The sequence below is a fragment of the Chinchilla lanigera genome, unplaced genomic scaffold (assembly GCF_000276665.1).
Source record: "Chinchilla lanigera isolate Chin_1 unplaced genomic scaffold, ChiLan1.0 scaffold00013, whole genome shotgun sequence".
NCBI lineage: Eukaryota > Metazoa > Chordata > Mammalia > Rodentia > Chinchillidae > Chinchilla > Chinchilla lanigera.
Genome location: NW_004955414.1, coordinates 31,081,025 through 31,101,352, shown reverse-complemented (window position 1 = coordinate 31,101,352; position 20,328 = coordinate 31,081,025). Strand labels below are relative to the sequence as shown.

Below are 20,328 nucleotides of genomic sequence, written 5' to 3'. Positions count from 1 at the left end.
GTAAACTACTGGAGCTGTTTTCTCTTTTTGCCTTTAAATTAACTTCTTATTGAAGTATAATATACAGAAAAGTACACATATAAATGTAAAGTTAGTTCATTATTAATGCTCTCACTAAAGCAAATAACTTTGAAGGACCAAAGCCCGGGTTTTTAAAAGGATGCTTTTAAATTATAATATATTGAATTTGTTCTACTTTTATAGGGCTCTTTTTGACCCTTTAGTGTGAATTTTGTAGAGTGTTATAGTAGGATGCATAGTTCTGGAAGACATTGTATTATATTAAAAATATTAGCAGTGGTAAAATAATACTTTGTGTATTAAGTTCCTTGTGACACCTAAGAAGGAGAGAACGGGAGGAAGAAAGGAAAGGAGAGAGGGGAGAGAATAGACATTAAAATAAAAAAGACAGGGAGAGAGAATAGCTTACTAATAACATATAGAAACAAGCAGAATCCTTTTCTCGGTACAGTTACATCATTCATGCAGTGTGTAGCCACTGAACATTGGTCGGAAAACACCTGAGAAGATGAGACTACGTTCTTAAATTCTCTAGAAAATATCTATCCTGGACTTGCTCCTGATGGAATTTCAGTTCGATTATTCTTTTGGAGCCAGATAGAGTCTCTAGAAACAGGATTTGCTGTAGTTCATTAGGTATACCAAGCAGAGATTTACTAAATGAAAAATGAGCAAAGTTATATCAGGATGTATTTAAAAGCCACTGTTAAGTTCTCTTCTGAAATGAGACCTATTACAGTTCAATAGTCTCTGCAGTTGTATTAACAATACTACTCCTTAGAAATCTATGTTCAGAGGACCAGTTCTAAGTTCTCTGATGTTTGGTTTTCAGCCACTGAGCATTTAATACAAGATGACTGCTATGTTGACGTCCTTATGATAAGGGCAATGAAGCAAACAGGAATATAAATGTATCACCCTTCCAAAACACTGGGTTTACTTGGTAAGAGGGGTTAATGAATGAAGGCAGTTAGTGAATGGCCAGGTAGGCGGCACACTAGCTAAGGCTCCTTTGTGTACTTCAGACTATTGTCAGCCAAGAGAAGTTCAGAATGTTGATTACTGTGTTAAGTTTTCTAAGGCACAGTGGAGCGGAGTCAACTTTGACTTGAAAACCACAAAATGTTTGAAATGAGAAGGGTTTCTACTAAGACATAAATTTATCCTATCAAATGAGCCCCTTTCCCTCCCAGCTCTCCAGAATTAACTTAGGTTCAGTAAAAGGGGCTTGACACCTTTTGGCGGAAAAAAGACACTTCTCTGACCTTGAGAGCTTTTCATGTAAGGTTCTTGTGGCCTTTATTTCTTGTGTTCTAGATACTGCAGAGTGTGGTGCTGGCATGTCATGCAAATGGTTCCACTATTCTTTGCAATAAAAACATCGTCATTAAGGAAAGTGACCCTTGCCTGTTTCTGCTCTCTGTGCAGACATGTATCCTGCTCCTTCTCACTTGTTCTGTTTTGATCTTTGTATTTCCTATCCCTTTCTTTGTGTCCTATTGTACACGCTGTCATGGTGTAAACATTTCTTTTGATATTTTAAAGACGCTTTCTCTAATTAAACGACATGAGGTATGATTTTCCAGAAATAAAGCATTTAAAAAATTCTCACTTGTCTACTGTCTTTAACTCAGTAATAGACATTAATATGCACATGATTTTCAATACAAATACTTATTGCCAATCACTACAAGAAGTTAAATAATCTTCAGGAAAGAGAAAATGAGCCCTCCTGAGTGTCACTCTGTTTGCATATTAGCAGGCAGCTAGGTCTCTGCCAAGTTTCTCTCTGACTGACTGCTGCAGATGCTCTTTCTCAAGTATTCTGAGTCATATCTTTAGTGCAAGTCTTCAGGGACAAACAATAGCACCTGTTCCTCACAAGATATCAGGTCAGTTAGCCCATTCATGTATCTTTAATGAAGCTCTGGGGCAGATGGCAAAAAATGGCATCATCAACAACTTAGCACAGAGAAAACAAAGGGGATGAGTGTTGATGCAACAATGCTGTTTTACGAATTGAGAGAGACAGAACCTAAGTGTTTCACACACATCTGCTGCTGTCTTGATTCTCTGAAATACGCGAGGAATACCCTAGCAATTAAAATTTCTGGGCATGGAGCCTGTTTGATCAAGAATGTGTTCCCCACCCTCTCCAAAAGAGAAATGCTTTTGTTAGGGATTGTAGAAGTTCGAATTAATGGACAGTTGTGCTTTGAGTGAGACAGTATATTCTTTCATGATGCACTAAGGTTCACCCATAACGGAGTTCCTGGCTTCTCATTAGTTATTCCTTACTCAGGCAGTTAATACTGACTTCCAAAGCAGTGAAAATAATGCAGTTTTCGTGCTGAGGTATACTCTGTCCACATCAATTTTTAGTCTTTGTACTCACAAAATCTGCTTTAACTCTTTTTCTCTAGGTTAATTGAAGAATCTGTATTTATGCTTAGAGAAAGTTACACTTTCGAGAAAAATAGATGCTGTTTGAAATTTTGATAACTTCTTCAAAAAGACATGTGGAGACTGGTTACTCTTTGACGGAGTGAGGGGAATTCTATTATTTTTCATTCTTTAGTAAAATATTTTGGTGGGTTGCTTTTTCCAACATGGCTACCTTTCTTGGCACATCACCACATGGGAAGATAGGATGATGAGAAGGACAGGAAAGGTTGGATTATATTCTTCAGAGCAAGGTAGTTTTACTGTGTCTTCAAAATTCTTTATCTCCCCTAACTGGTACCGAGGGCAGTGAGCTTAAATCACAACTTCAGTAAGGCGGAAATATTTTGAATGCTTATGTGATTTTTGTATGGACACCAATTCCTCTCTCCTCATCTCTCCTCCTCACCTAGCTCTGTCTTTCTGTATCTGTCCCACATTTAAGCAATAGTCTCTAGTAAGCACAATAAATGTAAAGTTATGATGGGGGAAGTACTTTCAATTCATATTTCCCACTCATGTCACTTGCATTCGATCATATTGCTGGGCATTTTATGGAGGACAGTAGTGGGAAGTGGTCAAAGTCACTTCGTATCCTTCCTAATTTTTTGGGACATAATCTCTTTAATACACTGGAGAAATATGAATCAGATTGTTGTATTGTATCAGTGTCAATATCCTGGTTGTGATATTGTGGTACAGTTTTGCAAGCTGTTACCACTGGAAAAACTGGGTGAATAGTGTATGTGATCTCACTGTATTGTTTATTTATTTATTTGTTTTTTTTTTCTGGTACCGGGAATTGAACTCACGACCTTGCACTTGCCAGGCAGGTGCTGTGCTGCTGAGCTAAATCCCCAGCCCCTCACTGTATTGTTTATTACACCTGGATATAAACCTACAATTTTACTTATACAAGTCAAATAATTGTTATCACTAAGAATTGCATTCCTTATGTCAACTGGATCTATTTAGCAAAAAGATTATTTCATGTCAAATATAATGTGCTTAAAAATACAAACTTTGACCCTGACAGAATACAAACTTTGGCCCTGATCTTGACTTCAGTAGTGAACCCACAACTTTTTAGTTGAGTTTAGTTAGAAGTTAAGCTACTTCTTCTTATGGCCTTGTCTTTCTTCCTAGTGAATTTCTTGTTTCATGGTGTTTTGAGGAATTTCCAGGGCTGATCATGTAAGAAACAATTAAAAATATTAGCTGTGGTGGTTATTCTTATCATCATTATTGCTAGTGTGACTTTCTGTAATTAGAGCTAAAAGAGGATCTTTTCATCATTTGCATTTGAACTAGATTCTAACTAGCTGCTGGATATTTAGGGTTGTTTTTAATAAAGGGCATTTTGACTTTTCACATTATTGTTTGATTTCAAATAAGTTAAGGATATTTTCATCATTTGTAATTAAATTATCATTGCTGATGAGTGTATTTTAATAAGCTATTATAATTAATGACAGTAGATACCGGCAACAAGTATGTTCTGGATAAAAATAAGAGAAAGGCTTTCATTTAAAATTGGTCAATTTTCAACTCTAGAACCACCTCCAACAAAATACTTCTGACATACAAATTGATTTCAGCTGGAGACCTGTAAGTTTTCTGTGGTAAAACTGAATACACAACTAATTTCTCTCTCTTCTGTTACAAAGTGCATGTGATATAAAAAGCAAAGCACTGGGTAGGGTAATTTACAATTCTGGATTGCAGTTCCAGCTCTGTTACAAGTGATGGAACCCTGAGCTTCTTTTACCTTCTCTAGCCATTTGTTTCCCTGTTTGTAAATTGTGAGATTTAGGCTGGATGAATGACTCTCAAAGAATGGTGCCTGGTTCAGCAGGGCCAGCTTCTCACCACAAGCTGTTAGGGCTGTGTACTCCGGTCCCACCTCAGATTTGCTCATCTTTGAGGGTGAGGCTCAAGCACGCTGTGTTGTGTGTAGCTTTTTTTTTAATCTGCCCACTGGTAGATCCTAAGTTTGAGAATCAATTCTCTAGATTAAATTTTGAACTAAAATTTGGATTCATGGACCCAGTCCTGCTAGGTGTGGTGTGCAGCCTTCTAATTTGCTTTTTATAAAAGTTCCTATGGTTACTGATGCCGCTAATCGGCCACTGCACTTCAAGGACTACTAGGTTAGATCATCTACAAGCTTCATTCCAGCTCTATGACTCTGACATTGCCAGTGCTTCACCATGTCTTCTGTCCCCCTCTTTTCACTTGTGTCCCCCCAGTTTATTGAAATAGCCTCTGGGTAATAGCATTTAAAGTTTTTAACATACCTTACTTTGTAGAGTATGGTAGAAAAAAACCTCTCTAAAATCTTACAGCTTGTTAATATCAAATACCTGTAGCTTTTTGACATTAAAATGACCCTAGACAGTTATCTCATAGACACGCACAAGTTACTTAGGGAATATCTTCAGGCAGGCAACCAGATTAAAGAATTAAATTATGGTTCCTAATTGCCATTTATCACCTTACATTGTTTTACCATCCAAAGAATTTTGGAACAATGTAAAAATAAATTTGTTTTCATGCTAAGATGTTATTATAACCCTGAAGACCCAAAATTACATATTCAAATGGTCCTTTAATCCTACCTCTTCTTTTGTCATAGTTTTCTAGATACTGGGGATAGGATAATATTCTGTGAGGCATGGTGTCTGCTAAGAATGTGACAAGCCTTTGCCTGCAAACTGAATAATTATTTAGTTGGCTTGTGGTTTCTTTCACAAAGTAGAGTTATGGGTAAGAGCTACTTTTTTTTTAAGTCAGTAATTGATAATTTTCTGTACAGTATATAAGAACTATGTAGAGAAAAGACATAACATTTACTGTGACATAAATATTATGTCAGGCACTATGCCACAGTTTTACTTATTTAATCTTACAATAACCACGTGAGCAGTTTAATGAGCTTTAGGTTTTACAAGAGGAATAGGCTCAGAATGGTTAAATAACTGTTGAAGATCACACAGCCAAGTAAATGCCTGTGTATAGGTTTAATATCAGGTTTGTTACTGAGGACGTCATGAGTTCTCAATAAATGTGTTGAATGAATCAATAAAGGAATGACTGCAACACACTAATCTGTTTGATGTTAACACCAAGAAGCCATCATAGAATTTTGTTTTGTTTTGTTTTGTTTTTGTGATACCGGGAATCAAACTCAGGACCTTGTGCTTGCTGGGCAGGCGCTTATGCTGCTGAGCTATATTCCCCAGCCCACCATCATAGAAGTATACAGTTGAAAAGGCTCTGCAGTTACCTAATTTGTAGTTGTCTATCTTATGTCATGCATATCTCATACACAGAGGTCTACAGGTTTACTTGACCACCTTGAGAGAAAGGCACACACTCCTGTTAATCAGAATGACTGTTGAATCAGTTATTGTTAGAAAATTCTTCTTTGTATTAAACTTCCCTGAAGTCTATTTTGGAGCTTGAGTTCTCCCTTCTGTAACAAGTCAGTCTTAATGTGATCTTTCTTTCACAAATCATCCTTTCAAATATTTGAAGATAACCTGATATCTTCTCTCTCCCCAGCTGAACCTCTTCAGCTGATTCTCAAAATCTTGACAGATAACAGCGATTTAATAAATGTTTGTTAAATGAAGGAAGGAAAGAATAAAAATATGATTTTCAGACTCCTCACTTCTCCCTTGTTTCCCTTCTCCAGAGTGTGAAACATCTGCACTATATCCTAAGTACACGTTAGGACCATATTTCTAGAGACAATGAAATGATTTCCTTTGATGTACTCTTGCACTAACCAATGATCACCCATAAAGATACTGTGTCTTATTTTCTGGCATAGAACAATGCCATCATCTTTGGCATCTTAGGTTTGTATCAGGTCACAGCAAGCTGCAGCTGAACAGTGAGCCCAGTGCTTTTCTCCAGGGTTGAAGGCAAGACCTGGGCACTGGGGGATCAGCTCCAATTTAAGCAGGCTAAGTTTGTACTCTGATGTACAAAACTTGGGCTTACCTCAGCTAAAATGGGAGAAATAGCTGCTCAAAGCTAGTTTCTTTCACGCCCCACTGGCAAGGTAGTAATTGCACAAAGACCTTTTTATTATAAGTTGATTTTCCTGAGAAATGAATTTAGAAAAATACTGTAAAGTGTTTATTTTTTGCTTGCCCTTTATTAACCCACATCTTAGGGCTGTCCCTAGAGAAAAACTCTTGGTAAATGAAACCTCTTAGACCCACATAGAAGCATTTTTTGCAGTGTGTCCCTGGCTGTGGTGGGAACAGGGGCAGGATAAGGCAAGTTGGTGCTATTTAAACAGGGTCATCAGCTAGTTTGTGGAATTTTGCCTAAAAGGAAGATTTAGGAATTTAGGCAGGGTACGGGTTTTGAGATAAAGGTTTGCATCTTAAACAGATTATCATATAGCCCTTTCATGCCAAAGACCCTGACTGCACTAAAAGATCACTTCTTTTGGTACATCTTAGTTTTGATCTTTAAATGAGAAAAGTCCTGTAATTCAACCTATGTAATTCAAATTATGTCCTAAATGCCAGGACAAAACCTTCTTGTCACGCTATCCTGGAGTCAAGCAATAATCGTAGAATAAAGAAGGGAGCTAGGAAATTAAAATGTAATTTTCACCGGCATGATTCTATCATAGCTCTTATTTTTTTATATGGAATACAAATACTGATATAGAGTGAAGATTTCCCATTTTGCATTTTTGTGCTCTTTGATACATTTATTGAGGTCAAATGAAATTTGATATAGTAGGATTTATTATGAAATGCTCTCTGAAAACAACTCCATAATTACTGAGCTACATGGTAGTGCATAAAGCTGTAAAACTGCTTAGCCAGACAAGCAATTTATATGTTATGTCGAGGTGTGTATGGCAAAGAATATTAGTTTAATTGGGAGCCAAGATGTAGCAGCCTTAAATCTGAAGAGCTGTGTGCTTAATATAATGGAGTGAGGCTTTGAAATAAGATACCTGAGCTGGGGAGATACAGCTTTTGGAACATATGACAATTAGATGTTATTTTCTGACCAAGATTACTAAATACTGTTCTCAAAATAAAGCACAAAATATAAAGCAGGCGAAAGGGCAAAACCTCTCAATACTGTCCTATAAGAAAAGAAAAAAATTCACTTCTTTTAGTTCTTTGTTAAAAAGAAAGAAAATAAAATGAAAATAAATCAGGAGAAAAAGCCAGTAAGAACTGTCTGGTAGGAAGGATGAGGCAAATTTCCAATGAAGTTATATCCTTGGTATGCTAGTGACATCTAAGAAAAGGGATTTGGAGGATTTTCCCTGAAGTTTTTCAGCTTGCAGGTCTGGAATGAGGTGAGGGGTGGGTGACTGTGTAGGTATCAGTACACCACCAGGAGTGAAAAACAAATACTTCTCGGCATGCGTTTGCTCTCCGTCTGATCATAGGCTCTCTTCTGTTTAGCAGGTTCAGGGTCACATGCCTCCGCTCATGATCCCAATTTTTCCACATGACCAGCGGACCCTGGCAGCAGCTGCTGCTGCCCAACAGGGATTCCTCTTCCCCCCTGGAATAACATACAAACCAGGTAAGTAGAGAGAGATTTCACATTCTTTTGGAAATGCTCAGATCCACATGTTTTTGCTCGGTAGTCACAGGAGCATACAAGGAACTGTGAATAAAGAGATCATCAAAGCGTATTTTAAAGTAAAATTTAGAAGTGGGAGGAAGGAGCATTGTAATAAATTGTTGGCTAAAACTTTTGCTTTCTCTTTTGCCATTTTATCTGCTCTCAATTCACAGATAAAATTCTACTTTCCCTGGGGCTACAAAAGTTTTGTCAGCTCTCTTTCATACCTTTACAGTGAATAATTGTCTTTGGTTAATGATCTTTGTTCTTCCTGAGAGCTTTCATACTGTGTGAAACTGCTCCCATATAGTATAAAGTATTGTTATTGTTTGTTGACAAATTTCTCTTGGAAAAAAGTTCAAACTGGGATGATTTAATTAGCTTATCATGAATAGGTAAAATTCTTTTTCATTTCAGTCTAAATAATGAAGTGTTCAGTAATATTTTTATTCATCTTTGAACCTCAAAAAAACAGGTCACATGACCTTGCAGTGAAATATGTTTTGAGATGATTTAGCAAATGTTATGATTTTTCTTTATTCCTCTGAGTTTACTGGACTCCTGGGGAATTCAATTAGGGGTATAATGGTTTGAAGCTTCTTTCAGAGCCTCCTTGTAAACAGGGCTTTAAATGTTTAAAGATATGTTGCCAAAGGAATCTAATGTAAGAAGATAGTCAAGTAAATAAAAGTCAACCTTAATTTCGTTTGTGCATTCTTTGTAAGTGACCTCAGCTCAGAAGTAGTGACCTTGTTCTATCATTAATAATTTCGGTGTCAAGTTCTTTTTAACATATTAACCTGATTATATTAACCACCAATCTGAGTGCAACAAATCTAAGTGCAGCTGTTTCTTTATATATGTGGCTAAAGTGAGCAAAGGCATTTTAACGTGCTTTCCGCAGTAAACTACAACTCACTGTACTCAAATTCTGAGTAAAAACAGCTTACTAAATACTAGCATAAAACCAAACCTAGTGGGTTTTCAGATCTATTTTTGTTGTTTTGTTACTATTGATTACTTTTTTGCATTTGGTAGAAAACTCCCTTCCTTGAAAGAAAAGGTAGCATGCCTGTGGCAAATTTGAAATTATTCAAGAAATAGAAATGTTAGGAGATGGACTTTTTTTTGCTTTGCAATGTAGAGGACGGAATCCAGAGTCTCTCAGAATGCTATGCAGGTGATCTACCATTGAGCTACATGCCCAGCATCGGGATTGACTAACTGAAGGGCTGATTGAAAAAGTCTTCAAATATAGATGAGTAAATGCTAATACAGGTTGAGTATCCCTAATGAGAAAATCAAAAATCCAAAGTACTCTGAAATCTGAAACATTGTAGGTGCCAAGATAACACCCAAATCTCAGGTTTGGGAGTATATCAGATGTTGAATCTTTCAGATTAAGGATTTCCAACCAATAAAGTCTATGTAAATATTCCAAAGTCTGAAAAAAAAAATTGGAAACACGTCTGGTCCCAAACATCTTGGATAAGGAATATTTATCTGTATTCCTGACAAGTTTTAGGATACCTGAGTGAAAGAAAATTGTGACATTAAAAGTATTAAAGATTCATTTTTCTATAGCAAACATGTCATAGCAAGGTACCCTCCTAAAGAAATTTGCATTTATATTAAGGATGGGGTTATGTTTTGTCAGTGGTTCAATCCCTCACTGATATTGGTAAATTCTGAATTATTTCTACATCTCAGTTTTCTTTGGAACATGATAGAAACTACATTTATTGTTTTTGCCTGCATCTGAGTTGTACCAGTCTCCTGTACCACTCCTGGAAATCTTTTAAGTAAACTATATGTTGAAACTGCCTGTTTGATTTCAACATTAAAGTTAAAATTCTCCACATTTCAGAATCAAGCATGAGCCATGTTTTCTGCTACCTGTGGATGTCTTTATAACCATGGTGGCTTACTTAAGTTTTTAAAACCAGTGGTGCCATTTTTCATGGGGGAGGGATATATTGTTATTCATTCAATGAATTTATACCATTTTAAAAAGTCTTCTTAAACAGCATCAATGATATGGCAATACATCACTGAGAAGACTTTGGAGACTAGGAGGATATTGTTCAGGAAATAGTTGAAAATTACACTGAACAAAGTATCCCTCAAAGCGGTGTCTTGGAATAGCCAGCTGTGTTTGATTCTGTTGGCTCAACCTGTTGAAGGTAGAACAGTGGCTTTGGCTGTGTAGAAAGACTCTTAATCATAGGCAAGGCTAGTAATAAGGTATTTTCTAGTAATCCCTAAATTATGTCAAAGAGTTTAACCAGAACTCTATATCCTTTAATATTTTGATTAATCTATGCTTTATTATATATATATATAAAAGTTATATTTAAAATAATCAAAGTATACATTCTTACATTATTGATAGAGAAATCAGAAACCCAGGAGACATTCTTATGCAGAGTTTTTATTATCCACATGAATTTGGGGAGAAGAAAACTTTTGCATTAGAGTCTGAATAAGCAAACCTAACAGTGATAACTTCTTTTGAAATAAATACATGGATATGCAGCAGTGACTAAACTTTAAAAGAGGGTACATTGGTCACATATATAAAAGCTTGGAAATATTTGGCCTAAACAAATATTTTGGCCCCTTAAGCAAACGGATGAACAGGGGCTATCTTGGTCCACATACATTTAAATATCTGTCTGTCTGTCTGTCTCTCTCCCCCTTTCCCCTTTCCCAGAACCTTAAATAATTCTATAGGAAATAAATGGATTCAGCTGACTGAATAGCTGTCTTGATTTCCAAGAGCATTACGACTTCAGGGTGACGTTTGCTGTTTGATAAGTTGGCTATTTCTGATCCTAGGGTGGGGCATTGTAAAGAAGTACATTTGGGCCCTGCACCTTCACTTCTGTCCAGGCGATGTGACCCATAGCTCTGGGAATTTCAGGGTCCTGGTGTGCAGAGATCATCAAGCAAACTCTCCCCTCCAAGCACTGCTGAGGAGGCGTGCTGCCTGAAGGCACGGCCTAGCTCCGGGGAAGCATCTCTCAGATTGGTCTCTCCTGAAAGAGCTTCATTGAGCTTTAATTTCTAAATTTTTATTCTTATATTCATTCTATAATTAGAGCCGTCCCTGTGGACAGGAACACATCATCAGAGCCCAGAATATAAACCATAGACTGTTAGCTGCTTTGCTTTTTCACATTGTGATGCCGAGAGATGCAGCAATCAAGGATAAGATAAACACATTTGAGCATCGATGTTTGAGAAAATTAAAAGATAAAGCTTCTTTCACAGTTGCCAATGTGTATATCAGATCAAGGTCAACTTGCCTGAAAAATAAAAGCCGTGAATAGCCTCCTTTGTGCTCCAAGAATGATGCAACTGACCCATTGCTTTTTGTGGTTGAGTTTTTAAAATTATTGCTGCTGGGCAGCGCCCTTGAAGCTTCCTAGGGAGAACTAGGAAGTAGGATGTAGGATGTCTACAGTAGGACATCTGCCCGCTCCTGCGTACTGTGTGTACTCACTGGTTTTCATAGGATAATAACTCACTGAACGATTGCTGAATAACAGCTTACTGAATCACGACTGTGCCGGTCACTGTTTGGATTATTTTATTTCATTTTTATTTTTGAACATGTCATATGACCTTGCTGAACCTAACCATTTTGTCATCTAAAAACTATGTCATGATTTGTCCACCACTCAGTATGGGTGTGAAAATTAAATTTGTTAAAATAAATGAAAGTCTTGGAAAATTACAAGCCACTCACTTTTGAGTAAAGTCTGGCTTTGAAACTAAGTTAATTTTATTGGATTGTTACCACTACTCATTAGAAAAGTGGTCCAAAAATTGAGCATTAGACAGAATCATATTATCTCACTGTTCAGTGACTAAAAGCAATTTAACAAGTATGTGTAATGCTTCCTTTTTATTGTAGTAAAATATACATAACATAATATTTTAAGACATTTGCAGTGTTGTATAACTGTCACCTGTGTCTGTATCCAAAACCTTTTCAGTATTAACCCCTGCCATATCTCTATAACCATGAAATGTTAACACTTCCTGTTACTCTAGCTTTTGGTTAACTCTATTTTACTATCTTTATGAATTTTCCCATTATAAATCCTCATCTAAATGGAATCACACCATATTTTTCTTTCTTTCTCTGGTTTATTTCTCTAAGCATCATGTTGTTGAAGTTTACCCATATTGTAGCTTACCCCAAAATGTAATTCTTTTTTATGATTCCCTTGTGGATATATAGCATATTTTGTTTGTCTATGCATTTGTTAGAGGGTACATTAATTGTTTCTTCCTTTTGGCTAGTAATGATAGCCGTTCTACTCACACTGATGTACAGTCATTGCTTTCAGTTCCTTTGCAGGAGTACAACTGGTGAGTCATATGGTAGTTTTATGTTTTGTCTTTTGAGAAACTATCAATTTTAAGTTGGACTGATTTTGTAGCTGTTGAGTTTAATTCTTTATGTACTATGGATATAAGTGTTATCTTACTGTATAGATAACTTGCAAGTATTTTCTCTCATTCTATAGATGTTTGGTGTTATAGTAATAAAATTACTGCCAAATCCAATGTCATGAAAATTTATCCATTTTCTTCTAAGAGTTTTGTAGTCTTAGGTCCTTAGTTTATGTCTTTGTTACACTTGAATTGTGTTTTGTAAATAGTGTAAGATAAAATGAAATACAAAATATAAATATTGAACATCTACATCTTTTGCATGCACATCTTTTGTGGTATATCCGGTTTTCCTTATACAATTTCTTGAAAAAAAAACTATCCTTTCCCCACTTAATAGTTCTGGCATCCTTTCAAAAATGATTATGTGAGAGTTTATATCTGGGCTATCTATTCCATTTCTTTGGTCTGTATATCTGAGCTTGTCCTGGTGCCATACAGTTTTAAAAACTTTGGCTTTGTAGTAAATTTTGAAATGTGGGAGTATGAGTCATCAAATTTTATTTTATTTTTTTAAATCAAGATTTTTTTATTTCTTGGGATCCCTTGCAATTCCCTATGAATTTGTGAAATGGCTTTTTCTATTTCTACAAAAAAGGTTACTGCTTTCTTATTAATGAATGCAGATGTCCTTTCCATTTATTTCTGTCTTATTTAATTCCTTTCATAAAAATAAAAGAATTAATTGGCACATGAAATTGTACAGATTTATGAGGTACCTTGTGATATTTTGACATAAGTATACATTGTATAATGTTCAAATTAGGCTAAACACATCTGTCTGCTCAAACAATTATCATGATTAAAATGTTCTAAATCCTGTCTTCTAATTTTTTTGAAATATACAGTACATATCATTATGTGTGTCTCCCCTGCTGTGTAATAAACACCAACTCTTATTTTTCCTAAGTATAATTTAGTGCCCATTGATGAACCTATTCCCTGTCCCTCTCTCCCTTCTGCTTTCCTGAAGTTCTGGTAGCCACAATTCTATCCTTACCTTGCATGACATAAACTTTTTCAGATCCTACATATGAGAGAGATCACATAGTACTTTTTTTTCTGTGAATGGCTCATTTCCTTTGATGTAATGACTTCATTGTCACTGTTGTTACAAGTGACAAAACTTCATTCTTTTATGCCTAAATAGTATTCCATTGTACATATGCACCAAAGCTTATTTACCCCATTCATCAACTAGCAGACATTTAGATTATTTCATGTGTTCTTTATTTCTTTTAGCATTTTTTTTAAGTTTTAGTGTATAAGTTTTCCATTTCTTACTCAGATTTATTCCTAAGTATTTCTTTTAGATACTCTTAAAATGGAATTATTTCTTCATTGCTTATCTTTCTCATGGATTTTTGAGAGAGATTTTCTGTATATGGAATTATATTGTTTGCAAGGAATAGTGGGTTTACTACCTTACCTGTTTTTGTGCATTTTATTTCTTTTTCTTGTCTAACAGAACTGGCTAGAACTTCTAGTACAAAGTTGAATAGCAGTAGTGAAAGTGAGTATCACTGTCTTGTTTATAATTTAAGGGAGAAAGCTTTTAGTCTTTCACCATTGAGTATGATGTTAACTGTGAATTTTTAACACTTGATCATGCTGAGAAATTTTCCTTCTAGTTATAGTTTCCTAGAGACTTTTTCATCATGAAAAAATATTGAATTTTTGTCAAAATCTTTTCTGTGTGAATTGAGATGGTCATGTTGTTTTCATGTCTTTGTTCTAATAATGAGATGCATTACATTAATTTATTTATGGTGAACCACCTGTGCATTCCTGGAATAAATCTTACTTTGTTATGGTGACTAACACTCAACATGCTATTGTATTTTACTCACTAACATTTTGTTCAGGATTTTACAATTTATACTCATAAGGAATTTTGGTCTTTGATTTTCTTTTCCTATGATACGTTTACCTGTTATTGAGATAATCTTGGCCTCATAGAACACATAAGGAGGTATTTTTTTCTCTTCTATTTTTTGAAAAAGTTTGAGAAGGATTAGTGTTAATTCTTCTTTAAATGTTTGGTAGAATTCATGATGAAGTCCAGGGCTTTTCTTTGTTGGTAGGTTTTAGATTATTGATTCAATTTCTTTACTTATTATAGATTTGTAGGATTTTTCTATTTCAGCTGAATAATTTAAGTAATTTGTGTATTTCAAAGAATTTTTCTGTTCCTTATAAGTGTTTTAATTGGTTTATATATGGTTATTACAATTGTTATCTAGTATTTCTTTATTTGAGCACCATTGACTTGCCGAGAAGCCCCCGTGTGTATGTGAGTAGCCTCAATTTGTATAACAAGATATAAGGACTAATGAGTAGTAGTATCTCTACTTGATCAAAAGAAAAGAAGAAACTAAAATTTAAAAAATGTTAATTAACTTTTCCAAGGGCTTCACCTATAGAAAATAGTGGAAATAGAATTCAGATTAAAGTTCTCTGATTTAATGTTTCACTTTTGTGGACATGGACTTGAGTGTGTGTGTGATCTTAAGAAAATTCTTGTGTCTTGCTGTGAAAAATATGATTTTTATGCATAAGGTCATCCAAATAACATCTTAGAAAGGCAACTATTTCTCTCTCCCAGAATATTTAAATGAAGATACAACCAATACTGGAATATTTGATCAGTTAAATTCATCTAGAAGGAAATAAGGCCCTTCTATAATGCCTGAATTAGTATCCAAGTTTTAAATGAGGCTGTTGAGATGAGGAAGAAGATACATTTAGCTGTATAAATTAACCCAGTTTTATTTATGTCAAGAATTATTTAACTCGGTCTTCATATATGAATGCTATATCATTGATGATTATCATTAAGGCAGGAACCTTTTTTTCTTAATTGATTTCTTATAATGGGGATGGATTTATGTCAGTTCATTCATTCTTGCTTAATTGTCACTGACAAATTTTCTGGATTTCCAAGTGACTTGCAAAGGATCTGGATGCAGCTATGAAATAATTGAAGGAATTAAGATTAAACCTTGATCCTTATATTCTTTAAAGGTATGAAAAGCAATGCAGATAATCTTAGAAAAAAAAAATCCTGGGCTCAAAAAGTTTTCTCATTGATCTTTGATGAGTGGAGAAGGAAAAGTTTAGTAGGAGTTTAGGAGCATGGTGATCTCAACAATATGTATCATAACTCTTTCTAATTTTTTGATCAATTTATCCTTGGAAGAAATTGAAGAATTTTATTTTTAGAATTGTAAATGTATCACATAGCTCCTGCTTTTGCTAGAGTGTAATGCTGCACAAAGATAAATTCAGCCTTATAATATTCTCTCAGGATACAGAGCATATGTAATATTTTGCTATTCTGAGTAGTCCATCCGGGCACAACCCGTACATATAGCATGTCTAAATTTGTATTAGTGGCTATGATTCAGATGTTTCCATAGTGTAGGAAGAGTGACAATAGCTCATAAAGATGGTGTCTGTTGGTTGTTTGGTAACTTACCATCTCTAATGCCACCACCAAAATTTGTCAGACAGTTAAAATGTGTAGCATAATTGCTTCCTGTTTTGAAGGGTGGAAAGTGAGGTATGACACTAAATTCCCATTTGGGGAAAGCTACTGAGGAATCCATGAGTTTTGTCTTCTGTTTTTTCTCTTCTACTGTACTCAATCTCTCTAAATGACCTCTGCAGTGTGTTAATATCTGAAGTTAATATCTCAGAATACTGCAAGTCTTTTTCTGAAAAATGAAAGTAAATGATAGGAATTCTACCCATGAGATTTTTGACTCCATTAAAAAAACAGTAGAATTTATAACTGGGCATGGTGGCACATGCCTGTAATCTCAGCACTCCAGAGGCTGAGGCAGGAGGATTGTTGCAAGGACGAGACCAGCTGGTCTACAAAGTGAGCTCAAGGCCAGCTTGAACTGCATAGTGAGACCCTGCCTCAAAACGACAAATAATAATAATAATAATAATAATAAATAAAAAGAATTTAGATCTGAATTACCCATTAGGAGTCTTCTTGCATGAGGTAGCTCAAGTTTAATAGATCATAAGTTCTTGGTAGAAACTTTTTCTCCTGTGATTAAGTTTTGGCATCCCTTCAGTTTCTCTGAAATTTAAGAATTTACATTTTCTTATTTAGGGGGCTGCTTTGATTCCAAAGGCCTGTTACCTATTCTGACAAGTGAAACTAATATCTAGCAAATTTTCCATAGATTTGAAGTCTCGTATTTATTTTATAAATCCAGATAAAAACAGGCCGTTGGAATATTTAGAAGTCTGGAAAGAAGAATTTACAAAGTGGATATTATTTCCCAAGTTTATTTTTGGAGGTTGTCCTATATGAGAGGTAGCAAGGGCTAGATTACAGTAGTGCCTAAAGCCAACCTGTTCTAACAGGCTTCATCTTCCTTTGTACAAATTTTAAAAGAATGGGTCTGCACGCAAGCATTTCAAACCTAGAGACAAATTTGAAAAAAATTGCTGGAACATGTTGACTGATTCCTTGCCAAGTCAGCCACTAAGAACTTTACCTGATCAGCCTATCCACAGAGAAAATTAGAAGTGGTGGGAGGAAACATGTAACTTCATTATCAAAAACTAAACTTCATGTTACCCTCAAATCCCTCTCCCTCTTACAGCTTTCTCTTCTGCTTTTAACTCACATCTTCTCACTCAGCTGCCTTCCCTTTTTCCTCTGTCTTCTAATCATTCTGTGTGATATAATCTGTACTTCTAATATATTCATTCTTACTTTTAGAATTGATACAATTATGTGTGTATGGCCATACCACCCTGAACGCGCCCGATTTCATCTGATACAGTTATATGTTCTGGTGAAATAGCTTTCTAAAGATATATTCGATATGCAGATTCAAAGCCACAGAAAGGTTAAAAACATTTTAAAAATATGCTTGTCAACAGTGGAAAGAAAACTGTTTGTAGCCAGCAGGTGAGCTGGAGAGTACTACAGGGTGTGGTAGAGATAGCAATAAATTAACTGGCAGGCCAAAAACTATATTTAAAAAAATCAGCTATTTCATAGCAGAGAAGCATGACAGCTATGGAAAAAAAAAAGGAGTGCCCCAGGGAATTCTTTTAGAGTTTGATTTTTTAAAATATGTTTGACATGAAAAATGTTTTAGTACAAATAAAGCAACTGGTATTAAACTTACAGGGAGGGGCATTGGGGTTTAGAGTGAGTATGAATAATGCATGATATTTAAAGAAAGAACAGCTAGCTCTAAAATGTTCCAGGATGCAGTCCATGCTGGTGTTTGGAATGGATGATTCCACCCCCCCCCATTTTGAAACATCATTAATTCAGCATCATTTTGTGATTATTTTTAACCTGATAAGATAGCAGTTGAAGAATACTGTTTGACTTCGATTAGGATATTCTTTCTTCAAATAATTTAGTTTAAAAATCATGAAGATCGGTAGAATTATTTAAGCATAAAGTGACAGCCATTTACTATAAAAATAATTTGGACTGGTTATCTTCTTTAAAAGCTTGTATAGTACTTCAAACTAAAATCAACCTCATGGAAGGGGAAAAACAAGATCAGATATTTTGAACATTACTCCATAGGAGCTCAGCACAATATAGCGTTAGTGAATGCATTGTAGCAGCGCTCCATATGCAATCAGAAGCCAATTGTTACTGGACTGTGTACAGGCACACACTGTGCTCAATGGTCTGATGAGGTATTATGGATATGATGCAAAGAGACTGTGTAGATTAGAAGCTAACAATTTGTTAAAAGTGAAAGCAACTTAACATTTCCATTGGGCCAGCTGAGTAGCACTTCATGTGGCAAGCAGGATGAGTTCCAAGGAATCCGGCATCAGACTCGAGGTAGTAGTGTCCAGGCAGAAAAAAAAAGAGAGAGAGATTTTATTATTTTCCAGTTAACTACCTCTTTTACTGTGATTCCTTCGACAATGTTTCTTCATTATTACATTCAGCTTTCAATGAGAAAAGTTCATGCAAAACAGCATGATTATTATAAATGTCAAAAATGTGTGGAAAAACAGCCTATTAAAATATAGCCTAGAGAAAGTACATAACACTGACTTTAAATAAGTAGCTGAAGCCAAAGTGACACTACATTAAATCATTGATATTGTGTAATTTATCCACAAATATGAATTTTTAGTTCGGTTACCACAATGAAAATATGTTCCTCATCACTTCTTGGTTCTTCGAGTCTCTGACCAGCGACTATGTTCTGAGGTCACAGAAGGTGCTTCAGTTCCCAGTTTAGGCATGAGCTGGAGTTAGAAGCGCATTCAGATGTAATATAGATCTCTGCTCAACTGTGCTGCATTTGTACCAGGCTTTTAGGACACATATCCCATGTATAATGTATAGTTATTTAATCAAGTCATCATCAAAAAATATTCGATCAGTGACTAGTGTATATGATTATGTACTAGGTTCTAATAGTGTGATACTAGAGGCTAATGTACAAAAGTGGTTCCCACTCTCATAGATACCAGGTATTTCACAGAATTCTGTCAGATAAGACGAGCTGCTCTTTAAACCTTATCATATTAAAGAGATTATATTTTAAAAATTCTTTCTTTATTTTTTATATAAAATAAAGTTTAAGAGTTATGAGCATTCCATAGCTAATAATCTTTTTTGAACTGGTAATACTCTGTCTTGCCTAGCAAGCTAAAACTTTTGTTGTTTAATAAAAAAAACCCAGTGTGCTTTCACATTGTATTGAGTGTCAGCCTGGCTTTAAGATATTTTTTTACTCTTAAAAATGATGTATTACAAGATTTGTAATGGAGTGAACATGCTTGAATTGCACATTTAATTTTTTTTTAACATCACATTCATGTTTTGCCAGTTTGCCTACCAGCTATCTGTTAACAAAAAGTTCCAAGGCAGCACTGCAAGTCTGTGCCCAACTAAGCCTTTTGTTTCTGCAGATGTTTGGGCTTAGAGCAATGTTGTAAAGCTCAAGCAATCCAAGGACCATGTTTGTACTTGCCTACCGTGATTCCCTGTGCATTGTCTGAACCTGTATGCATTGTTCTTTCCGACAGGTGATAACTACCCCGTACAGTTCATTCCATCAACAATGGCAGCTGCTGCTGCTTCTGGACTCAGCCCTTTACAGCTCCAGGTAAGTGCCAGAAAAAAATGTGGGATATGAGCCAGTACTTTAGTGGAAAACTGCTAACCAGCTGTATGCTAAATAATGGCCTGAATGTTAAATAATTTTTAAAGCGTAGCTCAGAAGGATTAACACCTTAGGTACTTAGCATACTGCAAGTCAAAGAGAAAATTGCCAGTTCTATTATTTTTAAAGGAAAAATGACATTATAATTTAGTACTGTGTATTCTTCATCAGATGAATTGGTACTTTTATTGTTAGTATTTTTATTTATCCGGTGAGTTAGTATTTTTATTTTTACATTGCTAGAGGTTAGCTTTTTTCTTATAAACTTTTCATCTATGTTTAAATTATGTCTAGATTAGCTTTCACATATAAGCATCAACATAGAGAACGATGTTGGACATTTTCCTTCTTGTGGTTCATGGAATAATATGTTATTCACATATTACTTGATAATTATTCGATGAAGTGTGAACACTTTGCTTCTAAATATGTGTATTCTCATCCTTCCAAGGGCCAAGAGTCTGGGCATGGTGTCTGACCAAGTTCTGGATTAGTAGTTGTCTTTTAAAGTTAAACTTGGGGAGAAAATGCCTGTTGGAAACCAAATGAGAAATGTATTTGCATCATGTACTCTTCACAGTAAAATGAGAAGTGTGGAATAGGA

At 35.3% G+C, this 20,328-nt stretch overlaps 1 protein-coding gene across 26 annotated transcripts in view; it reads left to right on the top strand.

Annotated features, from left to right (window-relative positions):
* Window positions 1-20,328, top strand: part of Sox6 (SRY (sex determining region Y)-box 6) — a 566,848-nt gene that overhangs the window by 431,121 nt on the left and 115,399 nt on the right. For 21 of the 26 annotated variants that reach the window (XM_013511918.1, XM_013511927.1, XM_013511917.1 and 18 more), the window contains 2 exons: window positions 7,914-8,037; window positions 19,588-19,667. In XM_013511918.1, coding sequence (XP_013367372.1) covers window positions 7,914-8,037; window positions 19,588-19,667 — 204 coding nt within the window. The remainder of the gene's footprint in view (window positions 1-7,913; window positions 8,038-19,587; window positions 19,668-20,328) is intronic. The other 5 variants (XM_005380357.2, XM_013511933.1, XM_005380356.2 and 2 more) reach the window with 1 other exon arrangement.